Source organism: Rhizopus microsporus (assembly GCF_002708625.1).
Source record: "Rhizopus microsporus ATCC 52813 unplaced genomic scaffold scaffold_24, whole genome shotgun sequence".
Taxonomy (NCBI): Eukaryota; Fungi; Mucoromycota; class Mucoromycetes; order Mucorales; family Rhizopodaceae; genus Rhizopus; species Rhizopus microsporus.
This window is the reverse complement of record NW_019671939.1, coordinates 189,471-212,785: the sequence shown is the minus strand read 5'-3', so window position 1 is coordinate 212,785 and position 23,315 is coordinate 189,471. Positions and strand designations below refer to the sequence as shown.

At 36.7% G+C, this 23,315-nt stretch overlaps 12 protein-coding genes across 12 annotated transcripts; 8 read left to right on the top strand and 4 right to left on the bottom strand.

The window, feature by feature from the left end:
- Positions 1–63: 63 nt before the first annotated feature.
- On the top strand, positions 64–1,053 carry RHIMIDRAFT_241696 (uncharacterized protein; the record flags this gene model as incomplete). The annotated part of the gene is made up of 1 exon (XM_023609633.1): positions 64–1,053. A coding segment is annotated over one exon (990 nt), but the record flags the coding sequence as incomplete, so codon positions are not given.
- Positions 1,054–1,138: 85 nt separating this feature from the next.
- RHIMIDRAFT_208029 (NADH cytochrome b5 reductase) lies at positions 1,139–2,045 on the bottom strand (the record flags this gene model as incomplete). The annotated part of the gene is made up of 4 exons (XM_023607028.1): positions 1,139–1,498; positions 1,546–1,704; positions 1,764–1,920; positions 1,975–2,045. Coding segments are annotated over 4 exons (747 nt in total), but the record flags the coding sequence as incomplete, so codon positions are not given.
- Positions 2,046–2,742: 697 nt separating this feature from the next.
- RHIMIDRAFT_75922 (40S ribosomal protein-like protein S18) lies at positions 2,743–3,900 on the top strand. Its single transcript, XM_023615651.1, has 2 exons — positions 2,743–2,806; positions 3,083–3,900. Exons 1-2 carry the CDS (start codon positions 2,804–2,806, stop codon positions 3,542–3,544), a joined length of 465 nt encoding a protein of 154 aa, XP_023462128.1. The 5' UTR covers positions 2,743–2,803; the 3' UTR covers positions 3,545–3,900.
- Positions 3,901–4,106: 206 nt separating this feature from the next.
- On the bottom strand, positions 4,107–6,580 carry RHIMIDRAFT_269262 (uncharacterized protein). The gene is made up of 9 exons (XM_023612121.1): positions 6,321–6,580; positions 6,166–6,273; positions 6,004–6,113; positions 5,900–5,952; positions 5,672–5,828; positions 5,546–5,628; positions 5,191–5,498; positions 5,002–5,140; positions 4,107–4,945 (listed from the first exon to the last, which is right to left on the bottom strand). Exons 1-9 carry the CDS (start codon positions 6,559–6,561, stop codon positions 4,210–4,212), a joined length of 1,935 nt encoding a protein of 644 aa, XP_023462127.1. The 5' UTR covers positions 6,562–6,580; the 3' UTR covers positions 4,107–4,209.
- A 163-nt stretch (positions 6,581–6,743) lies between these two features.
- On the top strand, positions 6,744–8,419 carry RHIMIDRAFT_241692 (uncharacterized protein; the record flags this gene model as incomplete). Its single annotated transcript, XM_023609632.1, has 5 exons — positions 6,744–6,828; positions 6,890–7,119; positions 7,177–7,405; positions 7,454–7,559; positions 7,612–8,419. The coding sequence occupies 5 exons, from the start codon at positions 6,744–6,746 to the stop codon at positions 8,417–8,419; spliced, it is 1,458 nt and encodes a 485-aa protein (XP_023462126.1).
- A 43-nt stretch (positions 8,420–8,462) lies between these two features.
- RHIMIDRAFT_75872 (acyltransferase ChoActase/COT/CPT) lies at positions 8,463–10,582 on the bottom strand. Its single transcript, XM_023615650.1, has 3 exons — positions 10,289–10,582; positions 9,808–10,240; positions 8,463–9,757 (listed from the first exon to the last, which is right to left on the bottom strand). The coding sequence occupies exons 1-3, from the start codon at positions 10,545–10,547 to the stop codon at positions 8,506–8,508; spliced, it is 1,944 nt and encodes a 647-aa protein (XP_023462125.1). The 5' UTR covers positions 10,548–10,582; the 3' UTR covers positions 8,463–8,505.
- A 747-nt stretch (positions 10,583–11,329) lies between these two features.
- RHIMIDRAFT_269247 (syntaxin 5) lies at positions 11,330–12,805 on the top strand. Its single transcript, XM_023612120.1, has 6 exons — positions 11,330–11,587; positions 11,644–11,690; positions 11,744–11,938; positions 11,987–12,071; positions 12,125–12,386; positions 12,440–12,805. The coding sequence occupies exons 1-6, from the start codon at positions 11,347–11,349 to the stop codon at positions 12,594–12,596; spliced, it is 987 nt and encodes a 328-aa protein (XP_023462124.1). The 5' UTR covers positions 11,330–11,346; the 3' UTR covers positions 12,597–12,805.
- Positions 12,806–15,080: 2,275 nt separating this feature from the next.
- On the top strand, positions 15,081–15,623 carry RHIMIDRAFT_241689 (uncharacterized protein; the record flags this gene model as incomplete). The annotated part of the gene is made up of 1 exon (XM_023609631.1): positions 15,081–15,623. The coding sequence occupies one exon, from the start codon at positions 15,081–15,083 to the stop codon at positions 15,621–15,623; it is 543 nt and encodes a 180-aa protein (XP_023462123.1).
- A 382-nt stretch (positions 15,624–16,005) lies between these two features.
- On the top strand, positions 16,006–16,378 carry RHIMIDRAFT_207989 (thioredoxin; the record flags this gene model as incomplete). The annotated part of the gene is made up of 2 exons (XM_023607022.1): positions 16,006–16,194; positions 16,247–16,378. The coding sequence occupies 2 exons, from the start codon at positions 16,006–16,008 to the stop codon at positions 16,376–16,378; spliced, it is 321 nt and encodes a 106-aa protein (XP_023462122.1).
- Positions 16,379–17,829: 1,451 nt separating this feature from the next.
- RHIMIDRAFT_241686 (uncharacterized protein) lies at positions 17,830–18,209 on the top strand (the record flags this gene model as incomplete). The annotated part of the gene is made up of 3 exons (XM_023609630.1): positions 17,830–18,027; positions 18,079–18,099; positions 18,141–18,209. The coding sequence occupies 3 exons, from the start codon at positions 17,830–17,832 to the stop codon at positions 18,207–18,209; spliced, it is 288 nt and encodes a 95-aa protein (XP_023462121.1).
- A 1,669-nt stretch (positions 18,210–19,878) lies between these two features.
- Positions 19,879–21,510, top strand: RHIMIDRAFT_219749 (NAD(P)-binding protein). Its single transcript, XM_023607392.1, has 2 exons — positions 19,879–20,404; positions 20,451–21,510. Exons 1-2 carry the CDS (start codon positions 19,962–19,964, stop codon positions 21,043–21,045), a joined length of 1,038 nt encoding a protein of 345 aa, XP_023462120.1. The 5' UTR covers positions 19,879–19,961; the 3' UTR covers positions 21,046–21,510.
- Positions 21,511–21,561: 51 nt separating this feature from the next.
- Positions 21,562–22,005, bottom strand: RHIMIDRAFT_247818 (uncharacterized protein; the record flags this gene model as incomplete). The annotated part of the gene is made up of 1 exon (XM_023610453.1): positions 21,562–22,005. The coding sequence occupies one exon, from the start codon at positions 22,003–22,005 to the stop codon at positions 21,562–21,564; it is 444 nt and encodes a 147-aa protein (XP_023462119.1).
- Between the last annotated feature and the right edge of the window lie 1,310 nt (positions 22,006–23,315).

The following is a 23,315-nucleotide window of genomic DNA, read 5'->3' as shown; positions in this document are numbered from 1 at the left end:
TAATGAAAAGAAAGGCAAGCAAGGTATATATGGTTAATGACATAGAATAATGACTTCAACTAGCTTACACAAAGAGCCAAATTAAACGTAAAAGCACAGGGAATAGCCATTACAAATTCATTTAGAGACATTGATGAAGACATTGAAAGTGATTCAGATGAACAAGAATCATCTCAAACAAATCTACTTGCTTTAGATCCCATCAGTTCCTTTTCAACTCAGGAGACACTGTCTAGCCAAAAGAGACAAAAGACAAGAGATGACGCTGCTTTATTACGAGAAATCAAATCGATGGATGATGACGATGACTATGAAGAACAAGAAGGACAAGATGAAATAATCGATACAGAGGATCTTGACGATCTGCTTCATTCACCTATTTACGAATTCATCGAACCTTCGACTAAAGGATTTGAACCTCATTTTACAAATATACCCAACCAGCAGCCCACAGTGCCGATGCCAAAACCACCTGAATTTTTGAGACGACGGGTGAAAAGAGAAGGAAAGAAGACGATTGAATTCAAAAAGGGCGGTATGGCGGAGAGAGCACTGGCTACCATTGTTCATGAAAAAGATGAATTTGATGAGTGGGAGAGAGGCGTGAATGCGATGATGGCAAAATATGGGTCCATTGTGGAAGTGTGTAGTCGATCACCAGAATCAACCTTGTTTCGTCTAATAGACCCTTGGCTAGAGCGTGGGCTTGTCTTTGCCTGGTGTGTGCCCGTGAAGAGAACGGAAATAGAAATGGTTCTTGGCGATCGAACACCGGTGGGTTCACAGACACGGGACGACAGCGAGGATGATATTATTGAAGATTTCTCACAGCCCAAGTCATTGCCATCCTATATACCTAGTGAAGAGGATGAGCGGCTATTGATGGCATTCTCATTTGCCTATGTGACCACAGCAGTGAGTAAAGAAGAGTTTGTAGAAAAGGAGACGTGTGTAGGAGTATGGCCACATTGGACAGAGATGGATACGATGATAGATGACGTTTACCAAAAGGTCTATCTAGTTACTCGATTCAAATCAGATATGATTTATTAAATAATCTTTTTTTTTTTTTTCTGGCTGCAAAGTCAATCTGATAAGAAATTCGTATGTATCATTTATTTATAAATAAAAGGGAATATTAAAACTTGTACACTTGATCTTCCATTTTTGACACAGCCCTTGGCCGTTGATAACCTAATTCTGTCGTTGCAGCAGTCAATAGTTTAATCATGGGCATTGGTCCACACAATAACAGTTTAATATCTCTTGCTGGAGGAGGACAGTAAGCCTTGATGATATCTTTTGTAACAAGACCCACTTCACCAGTCCAGCCAGGAGGTGGCTTTTCTAATACATAGTGAACCTTAAAATTATCAGGTGCTTTAGCTGATATTTCGTCTAATTCATCTTTCAAGAGGATATCATCCATGGTTACATTAGCAAAGATCAAGTCAATCTTGGTCTTATCTAATGGATCATTACAAATACGACGAATGATCTACACAAACATGAGTACACAGATATAATACATAATCTCAACAGTACCTGAAGCATTGGAGTGATACCTGTACCACCCGCAATCATGCCTATAGCTCTTACCATATTCCGAGTGTATGCGAAATTACCTTTAGGACCTCTGATGCCTACTGAGTCACCTACTTTGAGTTCGCCCATCAATTTGGAAATATTGCCTGTAGGATAGGACTGAAGAATAAACAAAAGGATAAATTGGATTGTTTACAATGAGCTTATGTCACATTTACTTTAATCACAAGATCAAAATATCCTCTTCCTTCTTCTGGTGTTGTGGGTGTATAGCTCCTAGATATCTGTTTTCCATTGATTTCAGCCATAATGGATATATGCTGGCCAATGGGTAATCCAAGAACATCATCTGGACGAGGTAATTGAAACCGATATCTACAAATAAAAAAGAATAAGTCTTGCTCATATCTTTATGCACTTTTTTACTACTTGGATGTGTTGTGTGAAATAGATGTTTTTTCAATTAATTTGAAGCTTTTAAATATTTTTGGATCTAGAATTGCATTTTCTAATAATTCTTGAGGTTATCAAAACATATCATTTACTTGTTATTCTCTTTTACTTTTTCTATTATTTAACAGTGAACAGGTTGCTGAAATAATAATGAATGTAAGAATATAAGGCAACAACTCTTGCACTGTAGACATGCAATAAAAATAAATAACAAAAGAAATAAAAAAATAAAGTCGGTTTATATAATCATGTCAAAAAATGGCCTGACATTTTATATTGGCTGTCACCCGTCAGACAATATTTTATTTTAATTCGTTACTAGGCAACAGCTTATACATTTACAGCAATTCACTTTACATTCATGATGCCAAGATGACCAACATTATGAAATGAAGTGACGGAGTAACATAAAAAGTGACTCTAACTTTCAATAATAATAAACTGTGTGTGACGCCCAGCAAAATAATTTGAAACCATCTACTTTGTTACTATTCTCTCTCTCTATCAAACAAGTTAGTAACTTATGAGATCATTATCAATTGAGGGGAAAATTCCTTCTTTTTTGGGTCTCATCAGCTGTTTGTTTTAAAAATGATAAACTGCTGATAATCTTGTAGACATGCTGCATAACATCAATAAAAATAAAAGTGAAGCACTTTTCTATTTTCTTTAAAAGGAAACTATTCTGCATAAAGTGATGATTTGTAGAGTGTGACTTGCTGTAGATCTTTACACTCAGAGAGACATGGTGTTAGCGAAGAAAGGGGCGAGCAAGCTATGGTTCTCCCTTTCTGCGTAAACCAAGATGGTAATGCATCCCTATCCTTTCTCTTCTTCTTCTTCTCTGTCTCTCTCAATGTATTATTTCAACTTTATATACAATATGGATATTTCATTAATGGATGGATGGATGGATGGATAAATGATTAAATGGATGGAAATAATGTTGCACACACACATCATGTACACATTGAGACATTGAAAATTATAAAAAGACAGACAGAGAGAAAGAGAGAGGGAAAGGGAAAAAGAGAAAGACGTGTAATTAAGCTGATTGCTGACATTTAGTCCACTCTATTTATAGTCCCTCGTCGTTCCCGAGAAGAACCACTTCCAACACATTCTTCGTCTTCTCAACACCAACGTTGACGGTCGTGTCAAGATTCAAATTGCCTTGACTTCCATCAAGGGTGTTGGTCGTCGTTTCGCCAACATTGCCTGTAAGAAGGCCGATGTTGATCTTACCAAGAGAGCTGGTGAACTTTCTAGTGAAGAATTGGAACGTATCGTCACTGTTCTCCAAAACCCCACTCAATACAAGATCCCCACTTGGTTCTTGAATAGACAAAAGGATATTGTTGACGGCAAGTCCACTCAAGTCATCTCTAACGTTCTTGACACCAAGTACCGTGAAGATCTTGAACGCTTAAAGAAGATTCGTGCTCACCGTGGTCTTCGTCACTTCTGGGGTGTTCGTGTTCGTGGTCAACACACCAAGACTACTGGTCGTCGTGGACGTACTGTCGGTGTCTCCAAGAAGAAATAATGAGGTGAATTAGTTGTAATAAAACAAAATATGACTCTATACACTATACAGAACTTATTTGCACACTGATAAAAAAAATATTTATTTCAAACGACAAAGAATAAATAGGACAACAAATAATGACAAAAGAGAGTCCATCAGAAACAAAAGAATAGGATATAAAAGAAATGATTAGTACATCAGTTATTAAGGATATTAAATACTTACATTATAAAGAAGAGAGTTTATAAGAGAAAAAAAGAGAAGCAAGAGAGCGGCCAAAAGAGCAGAAGGAGTTCGATGAGCGTGTGGGACCAAAGCTTGGTAAGAACCAAACTATCTTCATCTAGCACCGGTACTATTTTCGATTTTATGATCTATAATATTACGCGTCAGTTTTCTGTAAGAGTAAAGAATAAAACATACCTTAGGGCTAGCTGGGGAATAGCTGGTCTTACTTTTTGGTCCAAAGAAGAAAAGAAAAGAAAAGAAAAAGTTAAGTTTCTAACAACTTTTTCAGTTACGTGATATTTATGCGTTGGCCACATTTATCTTGTGTATCTCTCAAAAAGGCATAATTCATTGTCTTTCAAATATTAATTTTATTAGATTTACTTTTTTGTTGCTTTAATAATAAAAAGCCCTTTTTTTTTTCAATATTAAAAAAATACGAGGGAGGGAATAGATTATAAAGATGGTATACGGTTGAATACTTTGATCGATCCAGTTCTTTCACCCACAACATTACCATCCAACTTGCTTAGACCTTTCAAGAAATCACCCATCAATTCTTCATCCTCACCTTTTTCAATACTATGTATTGAACGTGTATCAATGCAGATGGAAGCAGGTCGCTTGGCTGGATCAACCGAGATTCGATCGGGAACATGGATTATTTCAGGTGGTTGCTGTCTTTTGATGACAGGAGATGCACTTAGTGACCGACCCAGTTTAGAAGTTTGGTATAAGGGAGTAGAATTGGATATGGAAGGAAATGTGGTAGAGATCATCGGTCTGGAAAGTCCAAGATGAGGTTTTGGGCTTGTGTTACTGTTGTTGCTATGGCTACTGCTGTAGGTTGTGCTAGATGAAGAAGGAGAATTGTATATTAGCCAATCATTAGGTATTTCCAAACTCTTTCGATGATGTTCATGACTGGTTGAACGATGTGGTAAAACGATGTGGGGGCGGAGAATATGTTGTCTGCTGTTTCTGTTGTTATTGCTCAAATCGATGTCAAAATCAGCACTCTGAGTCTTTCGGTGATGATAATATGATGATGATTGTAAGAGGGGTGCGCTCTTTGGCTTGTGGTGAAATGAAGTCGACCGTGTTCGTTGAGTGGCAGTAGCGATATCGTATAGGGAAAGTGGATCATCTTTTAGAAATTCACAAGCTGATTTAAGTGTAGCCAAGACGAAGCTACGTTTCAAGAAGGTTTGTTTCTCTCTTTTTATGCTTTGCACAAGTGATTTTACCTGTAGACAGAACCTTCAATCATTCTGGCAAGTCTATAGTGCTGCATGTAGTAGATCAGACTTGCCATCCGAGGCACATGACTCTGTACGATAACAAAAGCAAGTAAAGGAATCATTTCATCCGAAGTGACCGAAGTATCTAGAAAAACATCAGAATATGGGAATCAAATCAATATATCATAATCTTACCACTCGTACTGTGCCCAAAATGCGTCACATAATCATGAACCGCAGCTGAGATCAAGTCCAAGGTTGATTTCAAGACTGCAAGCTTTTCAAGTGGCGTGGCTGCCTGAGTATCGATCTTTTGAAACTCATGGATGGCATTTTGAAAGCAAGAGACGTGCATTTCTGATAACGGATAACGAAGCGAATATTGAGACAGGACAACGTGAGAATATGCAAAGCAGACGGAATCAAGATAGCTGTCTTGTGATTGCAGTAAAGGCTGTAGTGTCTGAACCCAAATTTTTTTATGCAAGAAGCTCATCACTACGCTGCATGATTCTGTGAGTATAAAGAAGAAAAAAAGGTTAAACCTTACTTTTCAACCAGTTCCAAGAACTGGTCATGCTCAGATGGAGTGCGACATGAATCTTGAAGTAGCTTGTTCTTTTGAAGGATAGTCTAGGATAATATTAGATCTAGTACATCCTAAAGTATACTTTACCCTGTATGTCTTCATATACATGTGTTGTATCCTTTCTACTGTATTCTTGTTGTAGCCTTTGATGTAAACATAAGAGTCAATAAACTCTTGTACGGCAGATTGCAACTCATAGAGTGCTTCCATGTTCTCTGGAAACATATTCAAGAATTCGAGATCCCTATATGGATACATAAAGATACATGTGTTTTAGATTAGTATGTAAACAAATCGTGTGTACTCGTGCCTTACGTTTTTGCGTTTCGGACAGGAGGAATAGTAATGGCTGATTTATGATAGTATTTCTAAAGAGAGTCAAGAGTAAGATGAATGTAAAGAGTGGCATCTTTACTTACGGGTGCTTCACCTTCTAGTAATCGATCAATACAAAACACTCTGATCTTTTTATTCTTCAAATAGACAGTCTCTTCAGCCATGACGTGCACTGTCCTCTGTTCTTTGAATCCTATATATTGCAAATAAACAACTACATATATGTAAGTTTATGGAATAATTACCTAAAATGGTGGTAATCACTGGGAAATCAAGTGCAATGATCTTTTGTTTTTGTTTGGTCGCAATAAATTGTCCACAAAAGTAAGGAGAAGGTTGGAAGCAGTGAGCCTCTATTGAATGTGTCAGAGAATACCTTCTTTATCAATGGATGCTATACCTATGATATCCTTAGTTAATACTAAACCGCGTATTGATTTTGAATGAGGCACACAAATGATCGATGATTCACAGAATAAAGAATGGAAATGAGTTGTGATATGCTTATAAAAGAAGTTCTCATCCATTTCCTCTGGCTCTAGTATATTATCTTGTTCCTTTTTATATAATAATTCCAGTGTAGAATCTAAGGATTCCTTCTTCTTCTTGACACTTGTCTTGTATAAGAAAGGTAAAGCCATGGTTGATAATAAATAAAAAAAAGTAAAGAAAAAAAAAAAAAAAAAGAAAAAGAAGAAAGGGAGAGAAGTGTGTGGGATATTTAAGGTAGTCACACGAACATTTGGAGACATAAACAACTCTTTTGCCTGTTTCCGTCTTTCTTTCCTTTTTTTTTTTCCTTTTTATATTTATTTTCCAAGAAATGCTTAAAAAGAACTCGAATAACAAGACGATACACATTCAATTATTAGAAGAAAAGTTTTATTTTCCTGGAGAGACGATCAAAGGTAATGAACAAGTGAATAAATAAAGAAAAAAGAAAGAGATTCATTGAATTGACACATGAAGGAAATGTTGTTGTTCACCCAAATAGTCCAACCAAAGTGAATTGGATTCAACTAAAATTTAACGGAAAAGTATGTTTACACTTGAAAGAAAAAGAGATTATACCCTTATTTGAGGATATCAAGTCAATTCATACAAGCAAACAAAAAATAACCACACTCGATGCATCTGAGCATACATTTCCATTCGAGTTCCAAATACCAAATAATTTGAATCTACCAAGTTCAATGCAAGTAAAGTTGTCATCAATTGATGCTTAATGATACAAAAAATTGATGTAATTTAAATAGTTTGGTAAAAAGTGCTATATTCGGTATACGATCTCTGCTCTGTTACATAGACCCATGATACCAGAGTCACTTTGCCCCAAGACAGAGTATCACATTAGCATTTTGGAGCATATCGACATTCAACAATCACAATTCACCGTCCCTTATGAAAAGATTCAACACGTCATCATTGCCAAGGATAAAAGATCGATCGTGAAGGCATTTATCCCTCGTATTGGTTTCACAAGAGGTAAATCCTTTTAGTACAAATACGAACTAGTTTGTTTATACTTTATAGGTGACATTATTCCACTTCAAGTTAATATTCATCATTTTACATCATTTCAACGTAAAAAGTGCATTAAAGTAGAATTGATAAGGACACTAGAAATTAGGACGATAAGGTAAAACTTGGACATTGTATATATCTTCCCTATAGCTCACACATTGTTATAGACACTCTGTCACAAAGGAAACAGTACTTAAATCAACAGACTATGATATCAATATTGATTTCGCATTACAACAACTATTGAACTGCCAAGTACTCGTACCAACATCAACACCACCTTCCATACGATACAAGGATAAATTACTAAGATTTCATTACAAGATAAAATTATCCATCTCATACACTGATAAAGTCAACTGCTCAATTGATTTACCCATTGTCATTGGTACTTGGCCACGCGCCTCAATACCTATCGATGATGAAGAAGAAGAAGAAAATGATGATCTTAGTAGTCTTGATATTGAATCACTAAGGACAACTGAAGGCATAAGAAATTCTGTTATCAGTGACGTTGAAAGATCAAATTCAGTTAAATCCTATAATTCAATCTCTTCATGGAACTCGTGGGAAAACAGGACAGCCATCACAACCTTGTCTTCTCCTGCTTCTCTTTCACAGCACTCTCTTATTTCTAATAACAACAGCATCAACTATAGCACGTATCATCATAACATCCATAATGACAATAACAACAACATCATCAACAACAGCTACAGTATGTATAATAATAGTATTAATAATAGATATTCAATGCCAAGGTTTGTAGAAGAAGTACCGACACATGTATTAACGCCCATCATCACGCCTCCGCCCTCATTATCTCATTCTCAGCAATCTGAACAGCCATATGGTTCGTCGTCATCCACTGATGACTCCGATGAAGAGGATGATCTATTATCCATCATTAAAAAGAAAAAGAAAAAGGAACAGAAAGAATTGAGAAAGAAGATGAGTCAATTACAAGTAAACTAGGCATGTTCATGTAATATAATCTGCAAGTAGTAATCATAGTAATAATAGTCATAATCATAATAACAGTAATAATAAATTATAATGTATTATAACTTGGAGTTCTCTTTGCTGCTATTTACTTGTTCACAAAGATCTTTGATATCTAACAACACCTTATAAAGTGTCTTTATAAACTCTTCTGTGCTTACTGTCTCAGGTACACGTTTAGACTCGATACCAAACTTGACAAGAGTAGGTGCCGCCATATAGTTGATACCATATCCATCTCGATAAACAGCACCAAAGCCAGTGCCCATTAAACGAATACCTGCGTGAAGACCACTGGTACTCAGACGCCAGGTCTGGGATTCAGCAAAGATAGGATCTTTAAAGATAGGATGCATCTCTGCTTGGACCAATTCTCCCTTTTGATTACGCACTTGATGGTCTGCATTTAACAGTCGAAGGGCAAGCAAATGTCGATCACAACCATGACCGTCACTGGCAATCTGCGTATAAGTGCGATGACTTGATGTTGCCTTGACGAGCAGCTTATACTTTTCTTGTACGCTTAGTTTTGTATTTTCGAATCCTTCCACAAAAGTTTTACTGTCCACACTGCAGGTACGGATCGTCTCGGTACGTCCTCTGAGGTATTTGCGTGTTGCCGCTGTTTCGTATGTAGCCGTCACTTTGCCGTGCAAGCGATAATAGGCTAATTGAAGAACCATCTGATAGAATGCATCAGGAGGCACACGTCCAACCTTCTTGACCCAATTTGTGCCATACTCCTTAAATACAAGCACACTCGAGTCACTAAGGGCTGCTGTTGCATCTGCACCCGTCTGTGCCTCACGCAGGTACTTGCTAATGAGATGGTCTGTGGCAAAATCAAGATGTTCGAATACAATATCTGTTGTTGTTGGCTTTTGTAGCTTGTCCACCCAATCTGCCGTGACACGGCCTGTACAAGGTTCCTTGAGCATGTGATCGAAAATCCAACTGACAATAAGAGCGTCCACGGGGGAATGCTCACCCATAAATCCGCATTTACCGTTGCTCTCGACAACAAGATTTATCGATTTGTCGTACCAGCGGTTATGTCCGTTACCCAATCCTTGGTGTCCACAAAAGAGTGTCTTTGTCCATGAAGGATTGTCGGATCCATTGGCATGGTCGTCGAGAGACACGGTGAAAAGACTGGTCTCGATCTTAGTCAGCCTTTCGCGATTGCCTGCAAGTGTCAACAGATGATTACGCGCTACCGTCCAGTTGTCACGGTGCCAAGAGGTAAGTAAGGGAACAGCAGCTGCAGGCTTAGGATTGCTTTCGACATGAGATATTAATGCGAGGAGGGCACTAGGTTTATCTGTGTAAGCCAATATGGTTTCTAAACAAAAGAGACTTACCATTCAATTTCATCTGTTGTTAACAAAACCCAAGTATCCTTCTGGATCTCCTTGTAAACATTCAAGACATATACTTGGTCGCGTAAAATAACAGTGATATGTCTAACATGCTTAGGGTCGGCTTGGACGAGCGTGTCGCAGTGATAGAGAGGCACACGAGTCACAGAAAAGATACGGCTGTACTGCCACATACACAAAGGTTGCTTTCCTTTACCTACCACTTCAGCAGGAATTTTCTCTTGATCAATCATTTCCTTATACTCTAAACCGCGTCGAATCATATGAGCTGCTCTTCTCACTTGGAATTGAGAAAATCGTCCCAGAGGTTGAACACCATTATTAGCTAACAATTCAGGAGGATGATGAGCATCATCTTGACCCAAGATATACCAATTACTATTGACCATTAAGGGTTCTCTCCATTCCAAATAGGCTACACACAGATAGATGAGTAATGATATCTATGTATATATGCTTTTACCTTTTCTTAACCAAAAGTTATCTTCCAGCCAATTATTAGGAGAAGCTCGATCAAGATCAATGAGTCGTTGTTGAAGTGATTTTGACAATTCACTCTTGAGGAAATCTTGTACGATCTGTCTTGTCTTTTCATGTTCTTCCTTTGTTTGTAAGGGAACGATTGTTTTCAAATAGAGAGCACATGTTTCTTCTAATGAAGGAACTGGTAAACGAGGAAGGGTATTCTGTAGACTAAAGGTTGGATGAAAATCAGTGCTCATAGTGTAGTAAAGAAAAGAGAGAGACAAAAGTCGGCAAGGGAACCTAAAAAGGGGTTGAAATGACTTTGTGTGTGTAAAAAAAAATGTCAAGGAATCACATGAATTTCGCATAATGCCATTTCCAAATTTAAAACTCCATTATTTACATGAATGTGGGGTAAAAGAGAATGGATTGATTGATCATCTTTTTCTTTATCAGATAACTTGTAACAATAGAACGTTCAGTCTATTCTCTTAAAATAAATACGCTTTCTCAGTTAAACCACTTACTTTAGATCATGTTTGCAGATAGGTCCCCCTTCTTTAATGCAGTCATATGTAAACTGCCTTTCATATGTTTATTAAATATTATGTATTGAATGCAGATTGGTTGACTTGCGCAGTTTCCTTCAAATGCTTAATTACAGCATTTGCTATACTTGATGCTAATTTTTCTGTAGCAGGCTTTTTAACTTGAGGGCAACCTTGTTTCAAATCCTATTTGATCTTGTGCTAATTTATGCCTGATTTACTTGCAAAGATGCAGGTAAAGGTCATAAAATAGTTGCTAAAAGACTATAAAAAGGTGCCTCAACTCATTCTTCCTAAACCTTATAGTAACCGTCTATATATCAAGTGGATGAATATTCATTGCATTCGATCATGAATAATTGCTATATGAAAAAAGTCTGAATATATGATATCAGAGAGACATAACAGTATACCAAAAGGGTAAACTGTAAATTCATTGGAAATAATCGATATTTGGGGTGTTCCTATTGGATGCAAATTATATTTCAATCTCTTCTTCTTTATTATAATGACTACAATAGCAATGACAACATTTAAAGATAGAACAAACGAATTTCATTCTTTATGTGAAAGAAAAAGATTAAGAAACACAACAACAACAAATGCCTTAGAAAGAAAGGCTCTACTGTCTTCTCCTGAACCAAAACAGCCAAAGAAAACTCAACCTCGCTCTGAATTTTCAATGATGGCAGCTGAAATCAGTAAACAGATTACCAATACAGCAGGAAAACTAGAGAAATTAACAAAATGTAATAAAAAGAATGACAATAAAGAAAGAAAAGAACTAACATGTCTAAAATAACAGTGGCTAAAAGAAAGACATTATTTGATGACAAGCCCGTTGAAATCAATGTAAATAATATTATTCACTTGTGAACTCTTTATTGAATATTCTTTTAATGTAGGAATTAACGTTTATTATCAAACAAGATATTGCGAAATTAAACAAGCAAATCGCTATGCTTCAAGATTACACCAAACACCAAAAACAGTCTTCAAAACAAGCGGCTGAGCATAGTTCAAACGTGGTTGTCGCTTTACAAAGTAAATTGGCAAATACTTCCATGAGTTTTAAAGACGTTTTAGAGATAAGAACAGAGGTAAAGGATATACAAAATGAAAGAAAATAAGCTTATTTTGTACAATAGAATATGAAGATGTCCAAAGATAAAAGGGATCAATTCTTATTTTCAACAGCGGAACAAGTATCTGAACATACATCTTCTACTTTTGGTAATGTTTGAAAAAAAAAAAAATAACCTAAGCTGACCATGCCTGTTTTGTAGCCAATTCACCACTACTAAAATCGCGTAAACGAGGTACGCCACCTCCAGTTGTAGAAGAACAAGAGGAGTCAACTTTATCACTTGGAATACCTATGATCAGTCAACAACAACAGCAGGAACAACTTCGAGTGCTTGAACAGGATAGATATATTGATCATAGATCATCGGCAATTGAGAGTATTGAGAGTACTATAGCAGAACTGGGAAGTATATTTCAGCAGCTGGCCACGATGGTAGCAGAACAGAGAGAAACAGTACAGAGGTAAGAATAAAAGAGTTGACATACGTTGATATTTATTTTCTATATGAAAATAGAATTGATCAGAATACAGATGATATCGAAATGAATGTGATGGGAGCACAAAGAGAACTATTAAAATACTATACAAGCATCAGTTCAAACAGATGGCTGCTTATAAAGATATTCGTTACAATCATATTGTTCTTTTTATTATTTACTTTTATTATGTAATATAGAAAATAAACAAAATAGTCATCCAAGCATGGCTACGTATATCCTTAAATAATGAAAGCAGAGCATTATACGTGCAATCAGTAGCTGAAAGAAGTAAACGATGGGCACAGTCACTACATCATCCATACCACACACGAAACAATAAGAGCATCGTCTTATGGGGCTATCGTAGTGCACAATCATTACGATCGTTTCGTCAAGGCGCGTTACACCAATTCGAACAGTTATTAGACTTGGAGGGATTATACAATCTTTACGGACAAGTGGAGCAATATATTTCTATGCATTTTTTTTTTTCAGAAATTATTCACACACATTACAAGATCAATAGCAATTAACACTTTAATTGATTATCAATCCTTTCTTTATATTTAAAAGACAATGAATTCTGTCTTTCTGAGAGATGCATAAAATAAATGTGGTCAACGCTTTATAACAAAATGAAGTGTTGTTAGAGACTTCGTTTAAATAGTCTGACCTTGACTTCTTTTTCTTTTCTTCTTTGGACCAAAGTACACGATTTCCAGAAAGAGATGTCGCGCTGACTTGTCGCTTTTTGGTATAAATTGTATTATAAAAACTGCAAAAATACGACTTTACTTTCTGAAAGACTATAATACTAGCCATTCCCCAGCTAGCCCTAAGGTATGCTCTATTCTTTACTCTTACAAAAACCTGACGCGTAGTATTATAGATCATAAAATCGAAGATAGTACCGGTGCTAGATGAAGGTAGTTTGGTTCTTACTAAGCCTTGGTCCCACCCGCTCTCTTTTTTGCTCTCTTCTCTTTTCTCTGGCTTGCTTCTTCTTTCTCATCTTTCTCCGGGCTGGTTGTCACAAGCCCTATTTAATGCACTTCGGGTAAGATATTAACAAACTCTTTTACAAGTTTACTCACTCTTCTTTCCTCTCTTTTTTTCTCTTATAAATCCTCTTCTTTATAATGTAAGTAATTAATATCAATGTTAATAACTGACTTACTAAGCAGTTCTATTTATATTCCATTCTTTTGTTTCTGATGGGCTCACTTTTATTAATATTTGTTGTCGGAAATTATCATTTTTCTATCAGTGTGCGAATAACTTGTGAGTAAAGTGTGCAGGAACATGTTACCCAGATAAGAGGTTGGATCATCGTGAAGTTCAACCACTGGTCGATTTCAGAAGGCTACATGGGAGGCTTCAACAAATTCTAGAGTATCGTGTTAGAAAAATTAACGTACGTTTCAAAATACAACCTACATATGTATCAGAGAACGTGATTCATTTCAAGCAAACAGAGCAAATGATCTGCTCCAGGAAGAAAAAGTTACAATTTGACGCGTTTGTGATCCACACAAGGGTTTTCATGGCCAATTGTCAATTCAAGGTTTTGCTATTTGCACAGCAAACAGCACTAGACAAACTATGCCCACACAGCACTATGTACAACACTGAAGTATAAGAAAAATATATGCCGATGAATTTGTAATAATCTCTTTATTTTGCTGAGAGCTCATCAATAAAATAGTGTCATTTTATAAGAAAATTATTACAGCATGAATTTATCACGAGCCAATGGGAATTGAGTATGGCGCGTCTATAAGGATAATGAATTTTGTAGTGCAGCTAACAAAAACCCAACTTCAACCTTCAAGTATACCAATCCTTGTGGTTCCTGTCTTCTTAACCTGCTTCCGAACTACAGCCTCCAGATGCGAATCATAACAGTCAACTTACAAGGCTTAAGCAAAATGATCAGGGACATCCAAATTATGCAAGCAGCAGGGCCCGACAATAGCATGGGCGATTTATGCTGGAGATTCTTCAACATGGAGAGAATTGACTTCCAAGACCTCAATCAGCTTGAAGAGAATAATGACAGGAAAGGTTTTACTGGTGCCCTTTACTTTGTTGGTGTTGTCCTAGAGCTTATATGTGGTTGACCTGCTGATGCTGCTGTAGAGCTTTTGACTCCCACCAATGTTACTAGAGAAGTTGATCTGAACATAGCAATTGTATGAGGTGCTGATCATGGTGTGCATGAGGTCTTTGTGGCTTCTGAGGGTAAACAGAGGCAAAGACATAGAATCCGCAAGACTTCTACCTTCCAGTGAGAGTTTTACAGTGGACTCTCAATTACGGAATACAGCAATACGGAATATTCGCAATATCGGAATCCCATTTTCGAAGGACTCCACGGCCACCGCTTTAAACTTCCTGCGATATTCACTTGAATTGCCAGTGTATAGGCTTTATTACAGAATGTTATTCGTGCTCTCGATAGGCATTCCGTAATCGAGAGCCCGGAGATTAAACGTTGTCAGCATGATTTAACGTTTTCAATGTGATTATTTATCAATGCTATACTAGTAGCCACTATGGTTATTAGCACATTAAACATTATTCTTATCAGATGCGATAGGGAAATGCAAAGTAGAATGTATGCTCTACTGTAAGATTATACTCGAGTTATTATAATGATTTATATCGAACACGTTAATGACCGAATCCACCAAGCTGCACTTTCGAAACTACAGAAAGAAGCAAAAGGCACTCAATGAAATGTTCAAACATTTATTCTCTGGTAGCCACAAGTACGGATCAGGAGATTCCTTTGAAATCCATCAACGTAATTCTGAGAAGTATAAGCCACTGTTGCCGAGTAACAGCCAAGATGAAAGGACAAGACCAGTGGTGTTGGCATTTGGTGCTGTTCGTTTCGGGGTCCTTCGTGGTAATGTGTCCGCTCCCAGAAAGCTGTTTAGGACCGCTTTCCTTCATGACTTCAAGCAACCAAAGTCAACGCTCCAAAGACACGATTTACATGACCCGAAGTATGTGATGATGATAGATGAATATCTAACAAGTCAAATTTGTCCTCGCTGCCAAATTCGAACAACTACCAACCAGCCAGATGCCTATGAACTCAAAATCCAATCAGCACTCAACTGCCAAACATGTAATACTCGATGGAATTGCGATCATATGGCAAGCGTCATCATCCGCAGCATCTTTCTTCATATGACAGGTAACAGGCCCTGAAATATTTCGGCCAAGGTAAACATTTATTTCACTTTTCCATCATTTTATTTTTATTGTTACCGGCTATTTTTGTCTTGTATATAGACAAGGTATGCCACCATAAAGAAGATCTATGTTCTCTATAATAAGAGATACATCCCCAATGCCTACTATGTACTCATGTTCTATTTTTGACTCAATGTTCAAATAAAGCGCACTTCAATCTAAGTCAATTCAAGAGTCACGTTTTAATCTCTGCTAAATGCGCAATCAACCTGGGCTTGAATTAGTAAGCTTTCTTATGACCAATCAAACGATGTATTAATAATAACCCATCAATAAAATAAATACCACAAAACTTTTTTTTAATTCTTTTTTTTTACACAAAAATAAAATACAAAAAATGGTCGAGCTTAAAGAACCTGCTAACCTTAATGAATTCAAGGAATTACTCAGCAAAAACAGCAAAGTCATTGTTGACTTCACTGCCTCTTGGTGTGGTCCTTGTAGATTGGTTAAGCCTGTCATCCACAAGCTTGCTGAACAATACACAGAAATCCTCTTCCTTGTTGTTGATGTCGATGAACGCGCCGTAAGTATTAAGTAGAACAAAAAGCTCGATGATTATTAACGTATCACTTTAGGATATTGCTTCTGAATATGGTATTCGTGCCATGCCTACAGTCATGTTCTTCAAGGATGGTAACAAGGCTGATGAAATGGTCGGCGCCGCCCCTATTACTAGCTATGAAAAGAAGATCGCCGAAGTTTTGTAAAAATAACTTGTATAATACTAAAATAAAAGAATAAGCGCGTTATCTTTTAAAAATAACAACATCTGAAGTCTACATGTTCTATTTACTCTGTCCATGTTGGAAGCACTATCAAAAATAAAGCCTGGTACAATCTATTAGACATGTACGGGTGGCACTTTTTTGATCATGTGGCACTTCTATAAACCAATTATGAATCTAGTAAAAATATTACTTGATTGAACCATATGCTTTCAGCCAACTACAGCAAATGTGTCTAACTTTAATGCCCTCTATTAGCCTGTTTACGCGCAAAATAGGCATTACTCACGCCATTTCCTACTAAGCCCTCATCTTATTTCTTTAAATACATATTATCAATCATTCTCTATTGATGTCTTTGACACTTGGGTTCACTTTTCAACTTGTTGGCAATAAGTAGATAGTTAAGCTAGGTTCAAGCTTTATATGTATGGACATCTTGTGCTTCTTCTATGCATAAACTGGCCGCGTTTCTTCAATTCTTTTGTTGCACATTGTCATATTTCGCATCGAATGTACAGAGTGACGGTCGTTTGGAAACCATAGACTGTTTCAAGGCCATAAGCTTGAGCATCTAGTCGATGTTTATTATATCATTCAATCCAAGCTATCAGCCATGATTGTATGTCTTTTTTGTTCTTTTTCTTGTCGATTGACTCAAAAAGCATACATCGTAAATGGCTAAATTTTTTATAATTCTTTTTTGAAAGATTGCATCCATACGGCTAGTGGCTACTGATGGTTGAACCTTGCTTTTATCGCTGCCTTGAGGCGACACGTCCTCAGGAGAATTCTCCACGAATACTGCGTTGATGACAGTGGGATGAATGACAATGCTTGTTTGGCTTTGCCTTCTTGTGCTATATCTGATTAAACACATCCACTGCTTGGGCTTCTGGATCTGAGGATAGGTTCTAATAAGCCCAGCTTCCTGAGTTGGAAACCGAACGTTATTGGAATGAAGAGTTCCCGTACAGACAAAAACATTCATCTTTGCTAGCTCTAAATTTATATTTCTAACTCTCCCTTACAAGCGACTTTCATTTATCTTTAATGGTCGCTCTATTTATTTGTGAGGCAAAGGAGCCTTCATAATGCTTTAATATCTTAAATAGTAGACTTGGTTAAATCAACAAGATCTGTAATCTATCTAATTATGTGGCGCGCCTTACTTTCTTTTGTCTCGTATTCAAACACAACTAAAGGTTGTGTGCAATGAACAGATGTTTGAGTCACTTTATCTTAATGAGTTCACGTTTGAGTTATCAGCATATAATTTTCCTTTTTGAATGCTCTTCCCAGAAATTAAATCTGGCGAAACTGCATAAAGAAAAATAAAAGCGCAACCAGAAAAATCTGTACCATGTTAGATCCAACAAGTATAAATTGGGCAAGTCAAACAATTATCTGATTTTTCTTTGCACAAAAATAAAATGCGAAATATGGGCAATCTTAGAGAATCTGCTAGCTTGGATCAATTCGAAGGATTAATCGTAGACAAGAACAAAGTAGTCGTTTACTTCACTAACCCTTTAGATCAAGCTTGTAAACTACAAGATCCTGCCATAGACAAGGTTGCTGAACAATTCATAGACACCCTATTCGTTAAAGTTGATGTCAATGAACACGCTGTAAGCATAAGTGAAATAAAAGATTTGGTGATTGTTGAAACGTCACCTTAGGACATTGCCACTGAATTTAATGTACTTATGAAACCCTCATTCATATACCTCAAAGTGTGCAGGTTGATGAAACTGTCGGTCCCCGTAATTTTCCTTCTTCTGAAAACAAGATTAAATGGATTTTCGGTTAAATAACTTGTATAATGTTAAAATAAAAGAATAAGCGCGTTATCGTTTGAATAATAACATCTAGCGTGTACATCTCCTATCAATCTTTGAAGAGAAATAGATCGCTTAAGGTAGCTTAATATTCTAGACAGTCTTTGTACATGACACGCCATCTTGATTTAATATGGCTTCTATTACTTGAGTTTTGGTTAACGCGAAAAGCATCTATTATTATAGATATGAACATGTTACAAAATGGAGAAAGGGTCTAAATAATAATTCTAATTTATAAGAAGCAAGAGAGTAAAGCAATCGCAAGTATTATACTGACTCTATAAATCATCTTTAGACAAGTTATTGATGTAGAGAAAAGAAAAAAATTGCTCAAAGAATGTGAATGATTTAAAGAAAGCTTGCTTGCATTCTTGTTTGATTAGACAACTTTAAAAAAATTCCCCAAATCCAAAGCTGTGTGTATGTGAATTAAATAGTCATTCGCTATTAATTGTTGCCATAAACCATGTATATTCGTTTGCTGATGTCTAATTAAAAGTGAAAGGGGACAGTGTTGCATTAATTCATACACTAAAGTAGTCTTTTTTTTTTGAATAATTTCCTCCGCGTTATGCTCAATGCGCTTATAGCACACACAGTACATAATTAGATGCCTATTACTGACAGCTTTAGGATAATTGCAAACAGATATTGATGGTATGGGATATGCTCTCTGACAGTTCTTAGAAGTGAAATATACTAAGGCACTTGTCTGTGGAAGCTTTTCTCTAGAATGTTCTGCATCATTGATATATTTACTGTAGTCTGTTCATTCAAGCGTGCTTAATAAAAAAGGATCGCCTGTAAATGGCCTCAAGCTTACAGCTCGATGGGTTGATTCAGGGCCTTCAAGCTTATTAAAGCTAAAATCCTTGTGTGTGCTATCACAATAACCAATTTATACCCTCAGATTACTTCTTCTTTCTTGTTGCAGGGATAAAGACGCCAAAGCTTTATATCACAGTGTTTTTGCATAAATGGTTTAAACATAACTTCTTGTTTAATGGTTCAATTGGGCACATTAGTATTTAACAATCAAATAATGTTTCGCTTAGACCAGATCGATTAAAGAAGGAAAGAGATAGAAGCTAAAAAAATCTTTGTGATCAAAAGTTTAGCACGCGGGCAGGAAAGTATACAAAGTGGCCCAAAGTAAGCTATAGAAAACGCGGCACTATTTTCTCAGGGCCAGCTTCCCAAAATTGGTATTAACTTAAAGAAGAAAAGAAAGCAAGTGATATGTACATGTTTTTTATTTTTAACGCCTTTCATCTCTCCAGGATCACGATAATCAATTCTGAATACTGTCAACTAATATTGTGATCCAAGCAGATTGTGTAAATGATGACTAACATATGCACTTTTGGCTGTAAATGGTACTATTCAAGCTGCTTAGATGAAAAGGGAGAGTGCTGTGTAGTCTTTAAGTTGGAGACTTCTGTTAACAGGAAGGCTAAATATATTATCCTTCGCTTACTTTGTTGTCTGAAACAATTGGCTGAATCTCTTTTTATGAACGGACTGATGAATGTTTCCTTTTTTGTATATTGTCTTACGTTATAAGAAATACATTTAGCTCTACTTTTTTGTTGCATTGTGGATTCATAGTCTAATGAACCTTCTTCAATTAATAATCCACGCGGAGTTTATGTTTTTAAAATAAATAAAAGATCGCGTTTTGCATTGTTTACACTGTTTGTATTGATAAATTATTCTTCATCATGGTCTCAAACACTAAAATCATTTTCGCTCAAGTTCCAACCGGTTATCCCGAGCCTGGTGTACACATGAAGGTTGAGAAATCAGAGATCGACCTTAATGCTGATATTCCTCAAGGAAGCGTCCTCCTCAAGGTTTTGTGTTTATCTGTAGATCCATACATGCGTGGACGTATGCGTGAAGCACACAAAAAGTCTTATTCTCCTGCCTTCCCTTTGGGTCAACCTATGAATGGACATGCCATGTCTCAAGTTGTCAAGTCAAACAATGAAAAATTCAAAGTGGGTGATCTCATCTATGGTATGACTCCCTTTGTAGAATACGCCTTGATCCCAGAACAGTTTACCTCTTATCTGGAAATCAGAAATGAGGCTAAAGACTCTGACATTCCTCTTACAAACTTCATTGGTGTTCTTGGCATGCCCGGTATGACCGCTTATGTTGGGTAAGTATCCATGCTGCGTCAAAATGATGTAATTAACGTATAATAGCCTCATCAAGTTTGGTAAGCCAAAGAAAGGTGAAACTCTCTACGTTTCTGCAGCCTCAGGTGCTGTTGGCCAATTAGTTGGACAAATCGGCAAGATTCTTGGCTTATATGTCGTAGGCTCCGCTGGTTCCGACGAGAAGGTTGCTTATTTGAAAGAACTTGGCTTTGATGCTGCATTCAACTACAAAACAAAGGATATCCGTGAAGCATTGAAGGAAACATGCCCTAATGGTATCGATATCTATTTTGAAAACGTCGGTGGCAAGATGCTTGAAGCCGTCATTGATCACGCCAATACATTTGCCAGAATCGTCTGTTGTGGTATGATCTCCCAGTACAACCGCGAAAATCCCGAGCCTATTCACAATCTCATCCAAGTCGTCGCCAAGAGTTTGGAAATCGTTGGTTTCATTGTAAGTAACTCTCCTGAGATGGAAGGTCAGTTCAGAAAGGATGTCACTGAATGGATCAAGAGCGGTCAAATCAAATACCGTGAAACTATTGCTGAAGGCATTGAAAAGACCCCTGAAGCTCTAGTTGATGTATTAAAGGGAAATAACTTTGGTAAGCAAGTCGTCAAGGTTGCTGATTTATAAATAAAGATACTCAAATAACATTATTGTAAAATAAAATGATACTTTTTGTAATTTAACTTGACTGGTTTATTGCCTACTAACTTTAGACAAAATTCACTTGGTTGATTTACACTGTCATTCTTACTCCACTTTTATCATTCCTTTCTCTTTTTCTTTTTCCCCTTTGACTCAAAAGCGTTTCAGTCTCCTTTACTTTTATTGATGTAACCAGGCGTGAGGTGATGATTTTTCTTACTGTCAAGCATTCATCTGCTGTTCGTCAATATATGACTTCTTTTTTTTTTTTTTTTAGAAACTCTAAGCAACTAACAGCGTTGGTACATTAAGAGATATTCTATCGGATTTGAATGGGTTGATTATAAGCAGGTTTATACTTGTAGAATCCCAACGTAATATTTATACAATCTCATATCACGGCATCAGGATACAAAATACAAACAAGATATGTGAACAAATCTGTAAAGATTTTATTTTGCTTATAAGAAAAGAGAAAGGATAGGGCTAATCATAGCCAAATTATTTGTTCTTGTAGATGATTTCAAACTTGTCCCAGTTAGGATCCTGGTGAGCTCCTTTCTTGACTACAATGTAAGCACGATCATTCTGATAGTGGGGCCACCATTCTGCATCTTGTCCCTTGACCTTGTTATAAATTCTCTTGGTGTTCGTATCGTATGCCCATTGGAACTCAGGGCTGCGTTCATTTGGCTTTTGCATCAAGACAGGGACACCGGGTAATCCAGGGTCAGAGTTATCATAACCAATGAGGTGACCAGTGAAGACATTCACGAGCTGGTTATTATCATCAAAATACCAGACTTGCTTGCCATCGTAGTCATTGGCCTTCTTTGGTTCCACAGTAAGATGAGAGTTGATCTGGCTACTGTTACTAGTAACGCCAACGTATTTCTTGCCGTCGTCACCGATTTGTCTGATGTAGAAGAGTCTGTTGTGTTCCATGGTTTACCTAATCGATACAAGTCAATAGATGCTTTTGTTAGGCTGACTTAAAATATTACTTTTACTTTGATGAGTGGAGAAGAAAAAGAACGGACCAAAAGGTGGTCTATTTATATGATTTTTTTTAGTAAGGCTGAAGAGCTTGGTGCTTTGATATTCCTAAGAGCCCTCGGCGCTGTCATGAAAATGGTAATACTCTTTAACTTTGTTAGTTCTAGTACTTGGCTCACTATTTACAAGCATAACAAGCATGAACGGAATTGTGCATTGTCTATATTGATGGCCGCACAGTCATTTCTCCTGAGAAAATTTCCAATCTTGTATCTAGATTTTTACAATTATGGCAAGACAAATCCTTGGGACTGGTCCAGAGAAAAAGCCCTCTGAAGAATTTCCCTTTAAACCAAACGAAGGTCATATTTCCTTTCATCTGCTTTTGAATGTTTGTACTGTATGAATATTAAAGCTTGGCTTGTAATAAACCAAGGGCAAGAATGAGTCCTTTAAGGCATGATGTGCTTTCAATATGCAAATGATGTAAATGGAAAAGATGATTGGAAGCTGATTAGATAAAAAATACGTTTGACACATGTATACTTTATTTGTGAAGAAGCCGTAGTCAAGCGTGTGCCATACGTTACATTTTAATGCAAACTTAAACCTAAACATTTACGCCATATTAATAGACTAGAACAGGCACAGGTATATTGCGGAAGTTGTGGCCATGCAGGGTTCTTTTCCTTTTCCTGGCAGTCTCCGAAGTTGATTACATGCATTCTGGTATTGACTACTGTATACTCTATTAATAGTAAGGTTACGGAGAATAAAGTAATGACAAATATGACTCTAATAGTCTTATGATACAAGGGCAATACAGCCTTTCGTATGGCGAAGGAAGCACTGTAATAGAAATACTGAAATTTACCATTTATAATCACATTTCGTGTACTTAAAGCGCCTTTAATAAGCAATGTAGAATACGTCATTGCATCTTTCTTATTATTACTTCGAGACCATAGTTTGATATTGAAGCATACAAGATACCACTGTCTTCCACTATATGCTTTTATTTACGGTTGGCTCGAGGTAATTTTCACTTGCAGCCTTATGGGATTGTGTGAGCAGTGAAAAGTCTCTAGATATACGTTATTGACACTCACTACTAAGGCTAACGTAAAATTTTTGGAAAGATTGGTTTGACACATTGACAAAAATGTAATACTGAAAGTAGCAGTTGTTGAGTCTTTATTAAAATAGCATTTGCAGTATACAGTACATCATGGTTATTAAATGTCCTTAGCGAAATTACC